Source organism: Syngnathoides biaculeatus, unplaced genomic scaffold (assembly GCF_019802595.1).
Source record: "Syngnathoides biaculeatus isolate LvHL_M unplaced genomic scaffold, ASM1980259v1 ctg77_pilon_pilon_ERROPOS100405, whole genome shotgun sequence".
Classification (NCBI taxonomy): Eukaryota; Metazoa; Chordata; class Actinopteri; order Syngnathiformes; family Syngnathidae; genus Syngnathoides; species Syngnathoides biaculeatus.
The window spans coordinates 78,940-94,876 of NW_026907533.1; the positions used below are offsets into that span (position 1 = coordinate 78,940).

General features: G+C 41.9%; 1 protein-coding gene and 1 non-coding gene across 2 annotated transcripts; both read left to right on the forward strand.

The window, feature by feature from the left end:
* The first annotated feature begins 613 nt into the window (after positions 1-613).
* On the forward strand, positions 614-4,218 carry LOC133497310 (piwi-like protein 1). Its single transcript, XM_061813354.1, has 9 exons — positions 614-663; positions 1,991-2,075; positions 2,384-2,480; positions 2,614-2,742; positions 2,861-3,075; positions 3,163-3,281; positions 3,407-3,487; positions 3,713-3,910; positions 3,997-4,218. Exons 2-9 carry the CDS (start codon positions 2,010-2,012, stop codon positions 4,154-4,156), a joined length of 1,065 nt encoding a protein of 354 aa, XP_061669338.1. The 5' UTR covers positions 614-663; positions 1,991-2,009; the 3' UTR covers positions 4,157-4,218.
* Positions 4,219-15,622: 11,404 nt separating this feature from the next.
* Positions 15,623-15,704, forward strand: trnas-cga (transfer RNA serine (anticodon CGA)). Its single transcript has one exon. It is a non-coding gene; the product is annotated as a tRNA-Ser (tRNA).
* Positions 15,705-15,937: the final 233 nt, after the last annotated feature.

The following is a 15,937-nucleotide window of genomic DNA, read 5'->3' on the forward strand; positions in this document are numbered from 1 at the left end:
GTTTTAACAAGTGTTATTTATCAAAGATTGGTGGAACGGTGGCTCAGTTGGTAAAGCATTGTTGGTAAAGCACAGTTCTGCGGTCCTGGGTTCAATCCCCGACCTGCCTGTGTGGAGTTTCCATGTTCTCCCCGTGCCTGTGTGGGATTTCTCCGGGGACTCCGGTTTCCTCCCGCATTCCAAAAGCATGCAACATTAATTAGACACTTGTTGTTGACATTTGCTCTATGGCGCCATCAAGCGGTCGAGAAGCCCAATTCTATGGCTATTTCTTCAAGAAAATGCTTTGAATGTGCTTGCATTACTATTTGAAAAAAATGCATCATGTCCTCTAAGGATTATTTGTTGTCCATTATTTATGAATTTGTCACCAAGAAATCGCAGGGCACTTGGAGAGCTGAAAACCCGCACAGGCCTCACAAGCGAGGCCGGGATGTGAAGCCCGGTCCTCAGAAGTGTAGGGCGGATCACCAGTCGGCCACCATACTACACTTAATTACTCAAGAATTTATTTTGGATGTGTACTTTTTAAAATTTGTAGTCTCCAAAAAAACAATTTTCATTTCAAATGAAATATTGATACAAAAGCTTTATACTCCACAGTACGTAGCTATTTATAAACGTCTTGGCTCGTTCATCACCCAGAAACTTCCTTCTTTTTGTGTAAGTTAAAATGCGTTAAATGTCTCATAACTTTCGAGAATAAGCGCACAGTATTTGTTATCCGCTGCAATAGTTCGAAATAGGGTGTCGGCTTCGAAAAATAATTGGACTCATTGTCAGTGAATGCAGATGGAGGAAAATGCGGCCTGGTCTTGTAAATTCAGGCTAGCAACCTAGCATAGGGAACAGGTGGCATGCTTGAACGTAAAACAGGGTTCGTACGGGTCAGGGAATTTCTGGAATATCATGGAAAGAAACGTTGCCTTTTCCAGGTCTTGGAAAGTCCGGTAAATAAAAAAATATTTGGCTTGGGTCAGGGAATGTCATGGAATTTTCAGTCACTGTGACTTGACTGGCGAGATCACACTCTCAAATCTGCACAGTCGAGCACGAAAAATCACGCGCGTAAAATTTGTTACGAGTAGAAATACGACAAATACGACATTACGACATTCTCAGCGCACATGAAACCAATCCAGCAGTGAACCACAGCCCTTTTTTTTTCAACACAAGCACAGAGTCTCCTGATAGTTTACCTGACTCCACCTACCTTCAGCTCTTAAAGGGTTACACTCATTACAAACACCGCCCACCCACACGGTCTGGGTAGCGTAGAGCAAAGTTAGACATGCTTGCTGTGTTTGCGCTCGAGAATAATGGTAAAAGTAAATTTAAAAAAAAAAAATTCTGTTGCTTTCATGAATGCCGGGTATATTTCTAATGTTAAAGAAAAGAAATGAAGCAATTGACAAGCATATTTGTCAATTTTTTTGAGATGAGATCAGGTCTGAAGCCAAATAGAAAATACGTAGATGAGATGATAGATGAATGAAATTCCACCTTGGCACAATGATGCGAGGAATGAAAGACACAGATTGAAATAGCTAATTCTGTATTTATATAAATAAATAATTAGTAGTATTAATATTATATATATGAAAATTAATTATAATGTTATTTTAACATAAATATCATTATGATGCGCCTACTACATTGATAAGCTTTGGCACTTATTATTTAAGTGAAAACACACAATCATATAGCTGAAATATTGCTGTCTACCACAATCAGTCAATCCGATATGAGTCATGGAATTTTGTATTTAATACTTGGAAAGTCATGGAAAATTAATGGAATTTTGATTCTCTGGAAGTGTATGAACCCTGGTAAAATGAACAAGTGTGACCTACTGCAAGACAAATGCATCGAACGATAAGCGGCTAAGAAAATGGATGGATGAATATTGGCGTAATTGTAATTTTAATACACTGACCTCATTTGAGATTTGGTCTGTTGTGTTTACTTTGCATGTTTATACGCTGAAAAGAAAGAGCATCGAGGAGAAAATGGCAAGCCGAGCACGTGCGCGATCACGAGGCAGAGCGCGTGGCCAGGAGACTGCTGCACCTGGGGTAAGCAACTTGAAATGTGGTATTTTCAAAGTTCAAAGGGCCAATCGCTAAAACCTCAAATGTGGACTAGCCAGAATCTAGATGCTGAATAGTCATTTCACATGTGGAGTCATCTTGAGTTCAAATGTGGCAGAACCAAATGGTCGAATTTGGAAGAGCGAGAGTAGGCCAACAAATCTGCTTGATACTTCTCATTCTGCGGAATGTGCAGCCCCATAGAAAATATTTGAAAATAGTTAAAATTAGACAACCATGACATGTATCAGGGGACTTGCAACTTGTAATCCTCATACTCTTGCATGATTCAGGCTCGAGAGCCAGCACCAAAGGTTTCAGAACAAGCAGAGGCCGGGCTGGTTGGCCGAGGGCGGCAGAAAACTGCCCTAGTAGCTTATTCTGAAGAAGGTATGTTGTCATATTTTTGTAATATTACTCACTTCAAATTGTTCAAGCCATGTCTGCGTGTCAATATGCTGAGTGCAGTGGTGTACTTTGAACTTCGTCAACTGCTGGTCCTTGTATCTGACTGCTATTCTAGTGGTTCTTGAGATCTCTGCTGGATTTCAACAAGTGAGTATAGGAGAAAGAGGCGGACGCAGAATAGACCTCAATGAAGCCGGCGTTAACACCCGACAGACGATTGAGCATGTCAAAGCTTCAAAGTCTGGTACGCTCCTCTAAACGCTCACAAACATTCTGTTCCAGTCTTCATTTAAAAAATATAGATACAATGGCTGCAACTAGTGGTTGGGTAAATAATTAATCCTCTGCTGATATGTTTTCAGGAACAAGTGGCTCTCCTATTCAGTTGTCTGTCAACTTCTTTCGTATCCTGTCCCGCCCTCAATGGGTTCTATACCAATACCACGTGGACTTCAACCCACCAATGGAGTCCCGTCGCCTTCGATCGGCCCTCCTGTTCCAGCACGAGCGAACTCTGGGCAATGTTCACTCCTTCGATGGAGGGATACTCTTTATGCCGCAAAGACTTCCTCACAAGGTGCCTTCACACATTGACAACATTGACAATTTGGGCTCGGATAGAGCACATGAAAATGAACGGGCACAATGTGTGCCATGTGTTCAGGTGACTGTGCTGCAAAGTTTGACAAGTGATGGTGAGAAAGTGGAGATCATTGTGACCCTGACGAATGAACTGCCTCCAATGTCACCAGTTTGCCTGCAGTTGTACAACATTATATTCAGGTCAGCATTGGGGTTCCCATGTGCTGTGTGGTTCGCTATGATTGAACATTTTTTCAAATGTGGTTTTACGGTTTATGTCAGATGCATTTGTCCAATTATGACATTGTTTTTGATGTTTTCTGAAGGATTCTGCGACTCCTCGGCATGCAACAGATTGGATGCAATTATTTGGATGCCAAAGATCCACTCAGCATCCTGCAGCACAGGTCAAATTTTTATTCATTTATTTTTTATTTATTGCTCTGAAGCTAACAATACAATTCGCAAAGGATCTTAAATGTAGATTAACATGTTTTGCAAGAACTGAGTTCTTGTATGAACTTTTTTTTCTGAGTTACAAGAACAGAACAAACCTAGTTCAGTAGTGGATTATATTTGAGCTCTTCCCAAATGTTTAATATGTGCATGATTCAGAATTATTTCCCTCCCAGATTGACTATATGGCCAGGCTACACAACAGGCATCTTGGAGTACGAGTCAGCCAGCATGCTGTGTATTGATGTGAGCCACAAAGTGCGGCGTAGTGAGACTGTTCTGGACTTTATGATCAACCTGAGGCAGAGGTGTGGACCTCATTCCTTCACTGATGTCTGTGCCAAGGAGCTTGTTGGACTCATTGTTCTCACTAAGTAAGAAGCACTTTAACCCTAAGCTAACCCGAATGACATACATTTGTTTGTTTGTTCACAGTTTTTTGTGCGTTTGTCAATGTTAGGTACAACAACAAAACCTACAGGATAGATGACATTGCTTGGGATCAAACACCCTGCAACACGTTTACAAGGGAGGACACAGACATGTCCTTCAAGAACTACTACAAAACTGTTGGTTGCCACGACGACAAGTCTCGAACTCCTGAAAGGGAGAAAAATTGATTAGTCACATTGACTGTTAACGTTGCATTGGCCGTTGAGAGCATTAGCGATGCACTTCAAGCAGTCGCTCACATTTGAAAAATGTATGGGTGTGGTCAGTCATGCTCACAGATAAAGTTTCGGGTGTGATTAGGGATGGAATCTCAAGACCTTAAAATAACTTGCTGGATTGATATAACATAACTGTAGATTAAAAATAAAATAAACAAATTCATAACTAAAATAGAAATAAAATTTTCAAATTCAAAAATGATAATTTCCAATTTCAACTGCTATTAGTAGAGCATGATATTAAACGGTATTTAAATTTTTTTATCAATGAAAATTCTTGATCAGACAAACTATCTGAAGAAAAGTTAAATGCACTGGCCTGTCAGGGAATAAACATGAACGGTCTATACTTGCAACGTTTTGAAAATGGTGAAAGTTTTTTTTAAACATAATCGGCGCTCGTGGCAACAAGCTCGCGATACATTGTAACAAACATTCCTCTCGCCAATCATGATGTATTGTTGTGGGAGAGGGGGTGGGGGGATTGCATCGGGGGACTGCCGTAAATAGGAGGCTGGCTTGCTCGAACGCACCTTTATGTGCATGCGCTTGACATATTGGCCACACTTGAATCAAGTGACGAGGTAGATCGTAGTCTAACGTTTTTTGGGGGGCGGGGGGGGGCACGCCGTCACACTGCGTAGCGATCCACGCATTGAGCACCCCTGGTGTAACTGAATTTCCTTTGACATGGCTCATGATGTTGATGACTTTCGTCGTGAATGCGCTCGCAGTATGTGAAACAGCTCTGAATAAGCGCTTTGGGCCGAACATCCATGCATTCTCAGTATGGTTAAATTGCATTTCCTGTTTTCGGGTGAATACTGATTGTTTTGAAGAAGGCTTGTTAACGTTTATTAAATAAACATGTAAATTAATCTCGAGACTACACAAAATAAGTGACTTCTTTCAATATCTTTTTTTCTACCCATAACAAATTTTCGACTGCAGATTTGCGAGTGCGATGGCGCACGGGTGCCAACGCGCTCGTCAAATATGAGTGACTGGTGTTGTAATCCATCTCATAGTACAGTTGTAAGAATTGTCTTTCAATACTCTTGGAGGTTGGTGTTTGTTTTTCAATCTGTTAGCCATCGAATGTGTACGAATTGTTTTTTAGAGATACGGTGTGGAAATCCAAGACAGCAATCAAGTTCTCCTGGTCAGCCGCGTGAAGAGGCTTGCTTGAGGTCAAACACCTCCTGGACCAGCTTTGCTCATCCCAGAGCTTTGCTACCTCACAGGTTCACACCACAATACGCACGTCAAATTCTCTGAACTTGGTTGACACGTTGGTGCTCCACAAATCCTGAACTTGACCCTGAGTCCTTGTGACAATTGGATTACCTCAAAAGAGCAATAAGAACTTGTTCCAAACAGAATCTAACCCACAAGGACCACAAATCCATCTTCAAAAGTCCTTGAAACTGCCTTACACCGATTTGTTGTCTGAACGCACAGTCATTGACATCTACTCAACATCCTGATCCAATCTAGTGACTGAATGCAAGTGTGTCCATGACAAGATTTAGAAAATGGTGGGCAGCATGGGTGACATTGGAAATGTGAATCTCTTCTCAGTTTCCTCACTTGGTTATACAGGGCTTTCAAATAGTCCTCAAAAAACTTGTGATGTCCACGTCATGTTGAAAACAAACTCCAAAAATGTGTTCCATAGTGCACTGCACATCATTTTTCTCAGAGGAGGAAAAGGTCTGGGTTCTTATTGGTTCAGCTTGTTTCTTTCTCACGCTTCACTGACAAGATGCGAGCAGACTACACCATCATGAAGAAATTCATGTTATTTGCTTTAACAGGAATAATGTAACCTTAGGGAATACCAGTACATTTGTCACTTTATTTAGGGAGTATTTTGGCATTGAATTAACCCTTTAAGAGCTGAGCCTCAAAATGCCAGCCTGGATTTGTGTGCAGTTATTTGTCAATTTACAATTACACTTTAATTGAATGAATAAAACACAAAAACAGAATGACATTTGAGTGTTTTAGTTCAGAATTTTCTTTTACCTGAATAACTGTGAATTTCAAATGTGAAAGGAATGAAACACGTGGCAAAAACGCAAAGTCCAAAAATTCTGGAACGAGGTCCAATAGCTATGAGGCAAAACTTGGAATATGAACAAAACAAGACTTGACTAAAGTGGCACACGAACGCTGTAATGAGGGAGATACACGAACCAAACGTTTGAGTAATTGCTCACAATGATGTGTCGCGCTCCTCTGCAGAAGGAGCAAAGTAATGAGAATTGAATTAACTCCGTGATGTCTCTCTCTTCCAGACAAAGTGCGCTGAGGAGAGGACACCCGTAAAAATTACGAAATTAAAACCGCTGTAATGATCCATAATAAAAATGACACAAGACTGCTCCATTATCCCCCATCCAAAGGACATGTTATGTTGCCATTTTTCTGTATTTTTTTATTTTTAGCCCACTGATGTGTGTAGTCTGCCTTAAGGCTTTTGAATGTAGGTAACGTAAGTGACATAAGTGTGAACATTTGTTTTTATTTGGCACTACCCCATTAAAAATCAACTGTTTAGAACAATGATCATTCTGTGTATGTACCTTATAGCAGCTGGGTTAGAATGACATAATAGTATCCTTCTTTTTCTCTCCAGAAATATAACGTGTTATTACTATCATACCCGCCTCATTAAAACTGTGATCTTGCTTCGTCAACCATTTAAAACAAAAGCGTTTGTCAGGAGTGTGGTCATGCCACTCACCTGCACCTTGTTTGTTAATTATGTCTTGTAATTAAGCTTTGTGTGTTGAGTCTTAAGTGGCCAGGCTGTGGGTGTGCGTCAGTTTACAACCTTCATAGATAGATAGATAGATAGATAGATAGATAGATAGATAGATAGATAGATAGATAGATAGATAGATAGATAGATAGATAGATAGATAGATAGATAGATAGATAGATAGATAGATAGATAGATAGATAGATAGATAGATACCCTGTGCCCCTCGTGAGGATAAGCGGCTAAGAAAATGGATGGATGGATGTGTATAGTTGAGCAAACTGATTGTCCCAATATGTACAATCAACGTACTTCCATTTTGTTTGTTGAAGAAGGAAGGACCAGACCTGTTGAGTGATCCCAAACTCTGGACCTTCTCTGTTTTTCCCCTGCTTCACGCTTTTCGCAATGCAAGTGTGCAGTAACATGAGTCTAACATGAGTATCCACTCCTGCTAATCCTGGATGGCAGCAGCTCCTCACTTGCACCTCATTGACGCCAATTAGGCCAGGGCATAGAAGCCTTGTGTGTTCCGTTGTCAGTGGCTTGTTGGTTGCTCTTGAGACTGCGTCACTGTGCATGAGTTTTTGTTACCGGCCTCAGACCTGGAAGAATCTGAGTCGGCACAAGTGATCCACAGGTGGTAGGCACTGTGGATCTGTGAACTGTGAACAGTGAGGAACAGAAATGAGCCCGTATGTCTCGCTCATGTGTGGGCAGAGGCTCGACCTTCCTCACGCTTCAATTGACCCCTCCGTAGAAAATGCGCAATCCGCATCACTGACCAATAAGAGGCCAGAGATCTGCATAAACCACGCCCCTTTTTTCGACCCGCAGTTTTCTCAGACAACGCTGGATGGTCCAGTATAGCTTTTGTGGCATTTTATTGCGTATTTGGGTTCTTTAACAAAAGATATGGCTAAGAGGTGTAGTCACAGACTTTATAATAGTGACGACAGGTATCCTGAAAGGCTAGTTGGTGGAGTTCAATTCGTACCCTTTCCAAAACCGAAGACCCAGTACGAAAAATGTCTTTGATGGATAAAACTTTGTGGAAGACCGCATGATCAACTGAATCCATCAACCGGAACAGATATGTTTGCACGAAGGTAAGTCCTATATTTGATTTTCAATACATGTCTCGTATAAATGAATTAGCAGTTCTTCGCTTGCATAATATAGCTACGTGTGAATGATTGTCACACTTGATCTGTGTTGAGCGATATTTTGTGATGATCTGACTGCACAAACGTGTCTCTGTTCGGCGGTGAGCTAAGCTAAACCGGACTAGCAGTCCTAAAAGCCTTCGACGTGCACCGAGACACCAAGACTGAAGGAAGGATGTTTGAGGACACTAAAGTAGTGATTGTCGTACTCGGTCGGGACTTACGTAGGTTCGGCACTAATTCAAGAATAATTGTTGAGGGGAGCGCGTGACGTTACACAAAGAAAACGAGTGAAACAACTCGTAAATCAAGCCTCTCCTTCTTTTTCTTCATACGGTGGTTCACAAACGGCTATACAGATACACATACAGATTCTGCACACAAGTGTGATAGGTAACACGAAAATAGGAAACTGTCAATAACAAATTCGTCTTTGGGTTATAATATATTATATTATGTGGCTTCTCGGTCTCCCTCTGACTCTGGAAAGATCTCGCGCTAATATCAATGGTTTCTCCGTCGATATGCACGGAAATACCATTGAAATACCCCTCACTGAAATACGTGAAGCCCTGCTGTCTGCTTTTAAACGATATTTCACTGTTAGCTAAGAATGTGAGTGAGAAATCAGCTGGTAAATCGGACAGTTTCGCTCTATTCTTTTCTTGCTGCGCCGATATTTTTGCTAATTGTTTGTCTGACGTCAGCGAACGTGGCGTGATGTCACTTCAGGAGGCGTGGTTAAGTGCCCTGTACGGAGGGGTCAATTCAGAGGGAGCGGCTCAGGAGTGCCGTCTACTGACTACTTCGCCAAATAACATCACAATGAAAAGTGTCAGTCACTGTCAGAAAGTACTAGGCTTAAAAAAATGTGTATTTTTAATTTTTGACTCAAGGCGGTTTCTAAACCTTCTACATGTGCAAGCATTTTGTTACTGTATCTATCTATCTATCTATCTATCTATCTATCTATCTATCTATCTATCTATCTATCTATATCTATCTATCTATCTATCTATCTATCTATCTATCGATCTATCGATCTATCTATCTATCTATCTATCTATATCTATCTATCTATCTATCTATCTATCTATCTATCTATCTATCTATCTATCTATCTATCTATCTATCAATCTATCTATCTATCTAGTTCTTTCGAGAAGTGTGGGGATCGTGTACTGTTCTGTGTTATGTCAATTTGTTTGAAGTTTCTGATTTAACAATAATATGATACCCAAATTATCGGTTGATGTTGATTCAGTTGGTGTACATTTCCAAGTAATGGGTCCAGTTAAGAAAATTCTTTTGCTGATTTTGTTGTGGATAAATGATATTCCTGTCACTCGGCAGCTGCTATTCTGAGAATGACCCCAATAAAACCAACGCCAGACTTTGATCTCCTGGTAAAAAAAAAAAAAAAAAAAAGAGAGGGAAGTTTATTTAGGTCAGTTTTAGACAGTACTTTGTTCCATTTTTGAATACTTTTTACTTTTGAGTACATGAACAGAACAAAGTCTGGGTGAATTTCTCTTCCAATCAACACTGTTTGAATTTGTCATGTGGAGGTGAGCCGTCGTTCTTCAATTGAGGAATTTGACCCACTAAAGTTCACCTTTGACCTTTGGCTCGAAGCTCTTGCTCAAGTACAAAGATGAGGCAAATCTTTACGGGACTCTGTATTCCTTCATTTTTTGATGTATGAAAATATTTATTTAGGACATTTTTACTTTTGGGCACACTTTTAGAACTTTTTTAATTCTGCAGGTCATAAGTAACTTTGTCCTTCCATGTAGGCCGTCAGGGGCGTGGCCAGGCCACTGCCCTGTGGCCTCCTCCCCAGCTCCTCACCTGGAGCTCGTTGACGCTAATTAGGCCACTCTTATAAGCCAGGGGTCGGAAACCTATGGCTCGCGAGCCATACCTGGCTCTTTTGGTGGTTGCATATGGCTTATGGCCTTGTTACGACACACTGTACATGTGTGTTCTAGCATGCAGAGGAAGTTTTTCCTAGTGGGGTTGCTGTAGTTATGTGTGGTAGTCATTGTCCACAGGTGCAGAAGGGTCTAACACCGATCGTGTCGAAACAACTAATCATGGAAATGCTTTTGTCAAAGGTCACTCAAAGAAAAAAAGATGAGGAGGAGCAAAGTTTTCACCAAGAATGGACAACCTTTGTTGAGAGGGAGGCTTCTGCTGCGTGTTGAAATTCACAGACGGGGAGTTTGCCAAAGCGTTCGTACTCGACGTTGCCGATATACATTTTGCCAACTTCGCATAAAGACAAGATAATCAAATGAGTGAAAGACATGCCTTTGTCGGCAAGAACGGTTCACCCGTCGTACCAGCATGATGGCAAATCAAATTTAATTACGTTCATGATGAACGAATGGAAGTCTTAATGCTTGCATGAAGCTTAATCTGACGATGTATGAACTCCAAAACCATCAGCAAAACCGAGCAGCACAAGCTGTCACATTAATGGGACAAAGTACTTTTGTTATCATTGGTCAGCAACAGCGTAACAATATTATTTAAAATAATTCAGAGACTTATTGTACTTGAAAAGTGTTGGTCTTACAAAAATGCGCAAATACACTTGTACTTAGTTTTCAAAATACTGTATGGCTCTATTGAAATTACATTTTAAAATATTTGGCCTTTATGCTTCTCTCAGTCGAAAAGGTTCCCGACCCCTGAGCTAGACACGTTCAACACTATTGAGATGATCGCATCCTTCGCCTGAGCTGCCCCTCACGTTGTCCAACTGTCTTGTCAACCGTCGAGACCTTCAAGTTCCTGGGAATTACAGTCTCACAGGTGGGCGACTCCTAACCTCCCAAAAACAATGGACAGTGCATTGGTCTTCTTAAAAGTGTAGTAATTCAAAGATTGTGGGTTCAAGTCCCACCAGAGTCACTCTTTCAGTGAAAGTGGGTTTCCTTTGGTGAGTAAAATGTGGAGAGTGAACTTTATGCGCATCCATGTTCATGAAAACAAAATACTGTTACTTTGATGCAAAATATTTCAAAGTATGAAAGAACCCTTCCACTCCTATTTCTGCTGTTTTTTACAGACGTCAAATTTATAAATTCAGTGCCCTCTCAACACTGAACCGGAGAGGCAGGAATTGGATTTTGGAATCTCATTTCTCGCAAAATAATTCAAGGCGGGATGAGACAGCCAATGGCAAAATGCCTTTGCTATTAATTGTTAGCACAGTGGATCAAGAGTCATTTAGCACTGAGCCCTTTTGTGTGCGTGTGCGTATTTTCCTTAATCGCATATCACTAATTCAACATAACAGTACCAGAATGGATGCAATGTATCATCAATGTCAACTCTGCAGCCTGCATGCTGGCCAAAACGGGGTGTCCCAGGGCTCAAGGTCCGATTCTGGAAAACAGAACATTTCAAAAGAAATGTGCACTGCATTTTTCATGATGGTGCTTCCATTAGCATCCCTTTGTTAGTTTGAACTTGATAATAGCATCATCAGTGCCTTTTCCTCTTCACCCAGCAAGTTCATTTCCATCCTTTGTTTATCTGTTTCTAAGTTAGAAGAATGTATGAAAAAAAACAAACAGAAAGCATCTATCCATCTATTTTCTTCGCAGATTATCCTTACGAGGGTCGCGGGGAGTGCTGGAGCCTATCCCAGCTCTCAACAGGCTGGAGGTGGGGTACACCCTTGAACTGGTTGCCAGCCAATCGCAGGGCACATAAAGACAAACACGCGCACCCACAATCACACCTCAGGAGAATTTAGTGTATCCAATTAATGTTGCATGTTTTTGGGATGTGGGAGGAAACCGGAGTGCCCGGAAGACACACATGCAGGCACAGGGAGAACATGCAAACTCCACAGAGGTAGGCTTGGGATCGAACTTGGGTGCTGAGAACTGTGAGGCCAACGCTTTACCAGCTGACCCACTGTACCACCACGGAAAAAGCATTTTAAAGTTTAATTATGGCAGAGGTCACATACAGGCGAGGCCTGATTTAAACCCCAGTCCTCACCTCAGAACTGTGAGGCAGACATGCTTACATTTGTAATACTTTCACTGCCTAACCCTAACCCTTCTCTTAATTTTATCATATTTATTTTGGCTGCACTACTTCCAGTATGTGTTGGATTTGTTTTTGTCCAATCATATTGCAACCTGTATTTGTTTCCATGTCAATGTAATCCGCCCAGGTGTCAGGGGGCGTGGCCAGGTCACTGCCCTGTGCGCAGATTCCTCCCTCAGCAGCTCCTCACCTGCACCTCATTGACACCAATTAACCCAGAGATATAAGCCTCGTGTGGCTTATTGTCAGTGGCCAGTTCGTTGTGCTTGATGCTGCGTCATTGTGACAAATATAAATAAAAAAAAAAGTGTTTCCAGAATCGTAACCAGATTACACATATTTAATAAAATCCTTAATTCGTGTTATTGAGTCAACAATGATTCTTCACAACGAGTCATTTGATGCTGATGCCTTGAAGAAGGAGCTGTCCAATCGTATTTCACCAAAGAGGCAGTCTGCTTCCATTCTAAAGAACCGAAGGAAAGTACGAGGAGGTCATCGTTGATTGATCCTCAGTGAAGTGCAAAGTGCAAAGAAATGCACGGCTTCACTCTCACCACCTTTTGTTATTTTGCGTTTTTTATTTTTGTGACTTTCACTCCTTAAGAATGGAAATTTACAGGGTTTTGAAGCACACCATTCACTGTGGGTTTGTTATTCATACTGAAGAGCATGGTCAAAAAACGTCATTCATGGATGGATGGATGTACGGATAGAGGGATGAATGTACGGATGGATGGATGGATGGATGATAGAGGGATGAATGTACGGATGGATAGAAAGACAGTTGATTGAGATGGATGGACAGACAGACAGATGGAGGGATGGATGAATGAATGGATGGATGGCTCGAAAGACAGTTAAGTGAGATGGATGGATGGATGGATGGACGGACAGATGGATGGACAGATAGAGGGATGGAGGTACAGATGGACAGATGGAAAAAAAGACAGTTGATTGAGATGGATGGACAGACAGACGGATGGAGGGACGGATGAATGAATGGATGGATGGATCGAAAGACAGTTAATTGAGATGGATGGATGGATGGATGGATGGATGGATGGATGGATGGACGGATAGAGGGATGAATGTACGGATGGATAGAAAGACAGATGAATGAGATGGATAGATTGACGGCTGGATGGAGGGATGGACAGACACAGATGGATGGAGGGATGAATGGATGGATGGATAGAATGAGTTAATTGAGATGGATGGATGGATGGATGGATGGACGGATAGAGGGATGGATGTACGGATCGACAGATGGATAGAAAGACAAATGATTGAGATGGATGGACAGACAGACGGATGGATGGACGGATGTATGGATGGATAGAAAGACAGATGAATGAGATGGATAGATTGACGGCTGGATGGAGGGATGGACAGACACAGATGGATGGAGGGATGAATGGATGGATGGATGGAATGAGTTAATTGAGATGGATGGATGGATGGATGGATGGACGGATAGAGGGATGGATGTACGGATGGACAGATGGATAGAAAGACAAATGATTGAGATGGATGGACAGACAGACAGATGGATGAATGAATGGATGGATGGATCGAAAGACAGTTAATTGAGATGGATGGATGGATGGATGGACGGACATATGAATGGACGGATGGAGGGATGGAGGTACGGATGGACAGATGGAAAGAAAGACAGTTGATTGAGATGGATGGCTGGATGGATGATGGATGGACAGACAGATGGGTGGAGGGATGAATGGATGGATGGATAGAAAGACAGTTAATTGAGATGGATGGATGGATGGATGGATGGATGGATGGACGGATGTATGGATGGATAGAAAGACAGATGAATGAGATGGATAGATTGACGGCTGGATGGAGGGATGGACAGACACAGATGGATGGAGGGATGAATGGATGGATGGATAGAATGAGTTAATTGAGATGGATGGATGGATGGATGGATGGACGGATAGAGGGATGGATGTACGGATCGACAGATGGATAGAAAGACAAATGATTGAGATGGATGGACAGACAGACGGATGGATGGACGGATGTATGGATGGATAGAAAGACAGATGAATGAGATGGATAGATTGACGGCTGGATGGAGGGATGGACAGACACAGATGGATGGAGGGATGAATGGATGGATGGATGGAATGAGTTAATTGAGATGGATGGATGGATGGATGGATGGACGGATAGAGGGATGGATGTACGGATGGACAGATGGATAGAAAGACAAATGATTGAGATGGATGGACAGACAGACAGATGGATGAATGAATGGATGGATGGATCGAAAGACAGTTAATTGAGATGGATGGATGGATGGATGGACGGACATATGAATGGACGGATGGAGGGATGGAGGTACGGATGGACAGATGGAAAGAAAGACAGTTGATTGAGATGGATGGCTGGATGGATGATGGATGGACAGACAGATGGGTGGAGGGATGAATGGATGGATGGATAGAAAGACAGTTAATTGAGATGGATGGATGGATGGATGGATGTACGGATGGACAGATGTATAGAAAGACAGTTGATTGAGATGGATGGACAGACAGACGGGTGGAAGGACCGATGAATGAATGGATGGATGGATCGAAAGACAGTTAATTGAGATGGATGGATGGATGAGATGCAAGGTTTTGGCCACTCTGACTACTTTTAACTGATCACCAAAGCTGAGATGTAGCATTTTTTTAAATAACTCAAAGATTTATTTGAACTAAATTTAATTGTTTGATAGATTGGGTTGAGCTGGTCGAATAAAGGTGACCAAGGACGGGAGACACAGGGGGGACTTCTCTTTGCCGAGGTCCTCCTGCTCGACTTTCTTCTCTCACAACGCTGCGCAGTCCCGTCTCACTTAGCCATCGACGCACATGCACACACACTGATCTTGTTGTCACAGTAACCATAACAAGCGTGATAAACTCAAGCAAAGCATGCAAATACTGCACCAAACCCAAGCAACGCCGACTCGCAACTACCACGATGAACGCAAGCAAAGTGCGCACATGAACAAAACTTTGATATGCTTCGTACCTTCACGGGAGCCGCACGAAAGGAGGCAAAGAGCCACAGATTGGCCACCCCTTTTTGAGACAGACCACTTTATTAATATTATACTAAGCCACAACAAGGAAGGAAAAGCCCCGAAACTTTTTTGTATTTACACGTCAAGAATACAGTTTTACTGGATACTTAAACAAGCAATGCATTGAGAGTGAAAATATTTTCTCGCTCTTCGCATCAAAATTAGTGCGGTGTAGGATGTGTTTGTGCACCAGATGAATAATTTATCATCAAGTTTTTAAATCGAGGGGGAAAAAACGTGCAGCAGTACAAAGCATGGAGACCACCATCAGGTTAAAAAAAAAATGTGCAGACACGTAACCTCACAGTCAGGTTGTCGTGGCAGAGTGGTTAGGGCGATGGACTCGAAATCCATTAGGGTCTCCCTGCACAGGTTTGAATCCTGCTGATAACGAATGTGCAGGCTTTTGGTTTGGGATGAGTTCAAATCATGAGGTCAGTGGTGGGTTCTGGGAGAAGATTCTATCATTTCCTGTTCCGATGCACTATCACTCGATGGAAAACTGGAAATTTTACCATTCCTCCTTTCGTATAGTTGCATATGATATACAGATGATAGAAATGATCTAATCGCAGGTTGCAGAGTTCTCGCATGAATTCATCCCCTCCCACTCGGCTCGGTTGTCT

Bases quoted from the DNA above. Each gene is read 5' to 3' on its own strand.
- LOC133497310 (XM_061813354.1), top strand. From the start codon at position 2,010: ATGGCAAGCCGAGCACGTGCGCGATCACGAGGCAGAGCGCGTGGCCAG. The intron at 2,076-2,383 runs GTAAGCAACTTG...TGCATGATTCAG, and splicing joins AGGAGACTGCTGCACCTGGG to GCTCGAGAGCCAGCACCAAA. The intron at 3,911-3,996 runs GTAAGAAGCACT...TGTCAATGTTAG, and splicing joins GGACTCATTGTTCTCACTAA to GTACAACAACAAAACCTACA.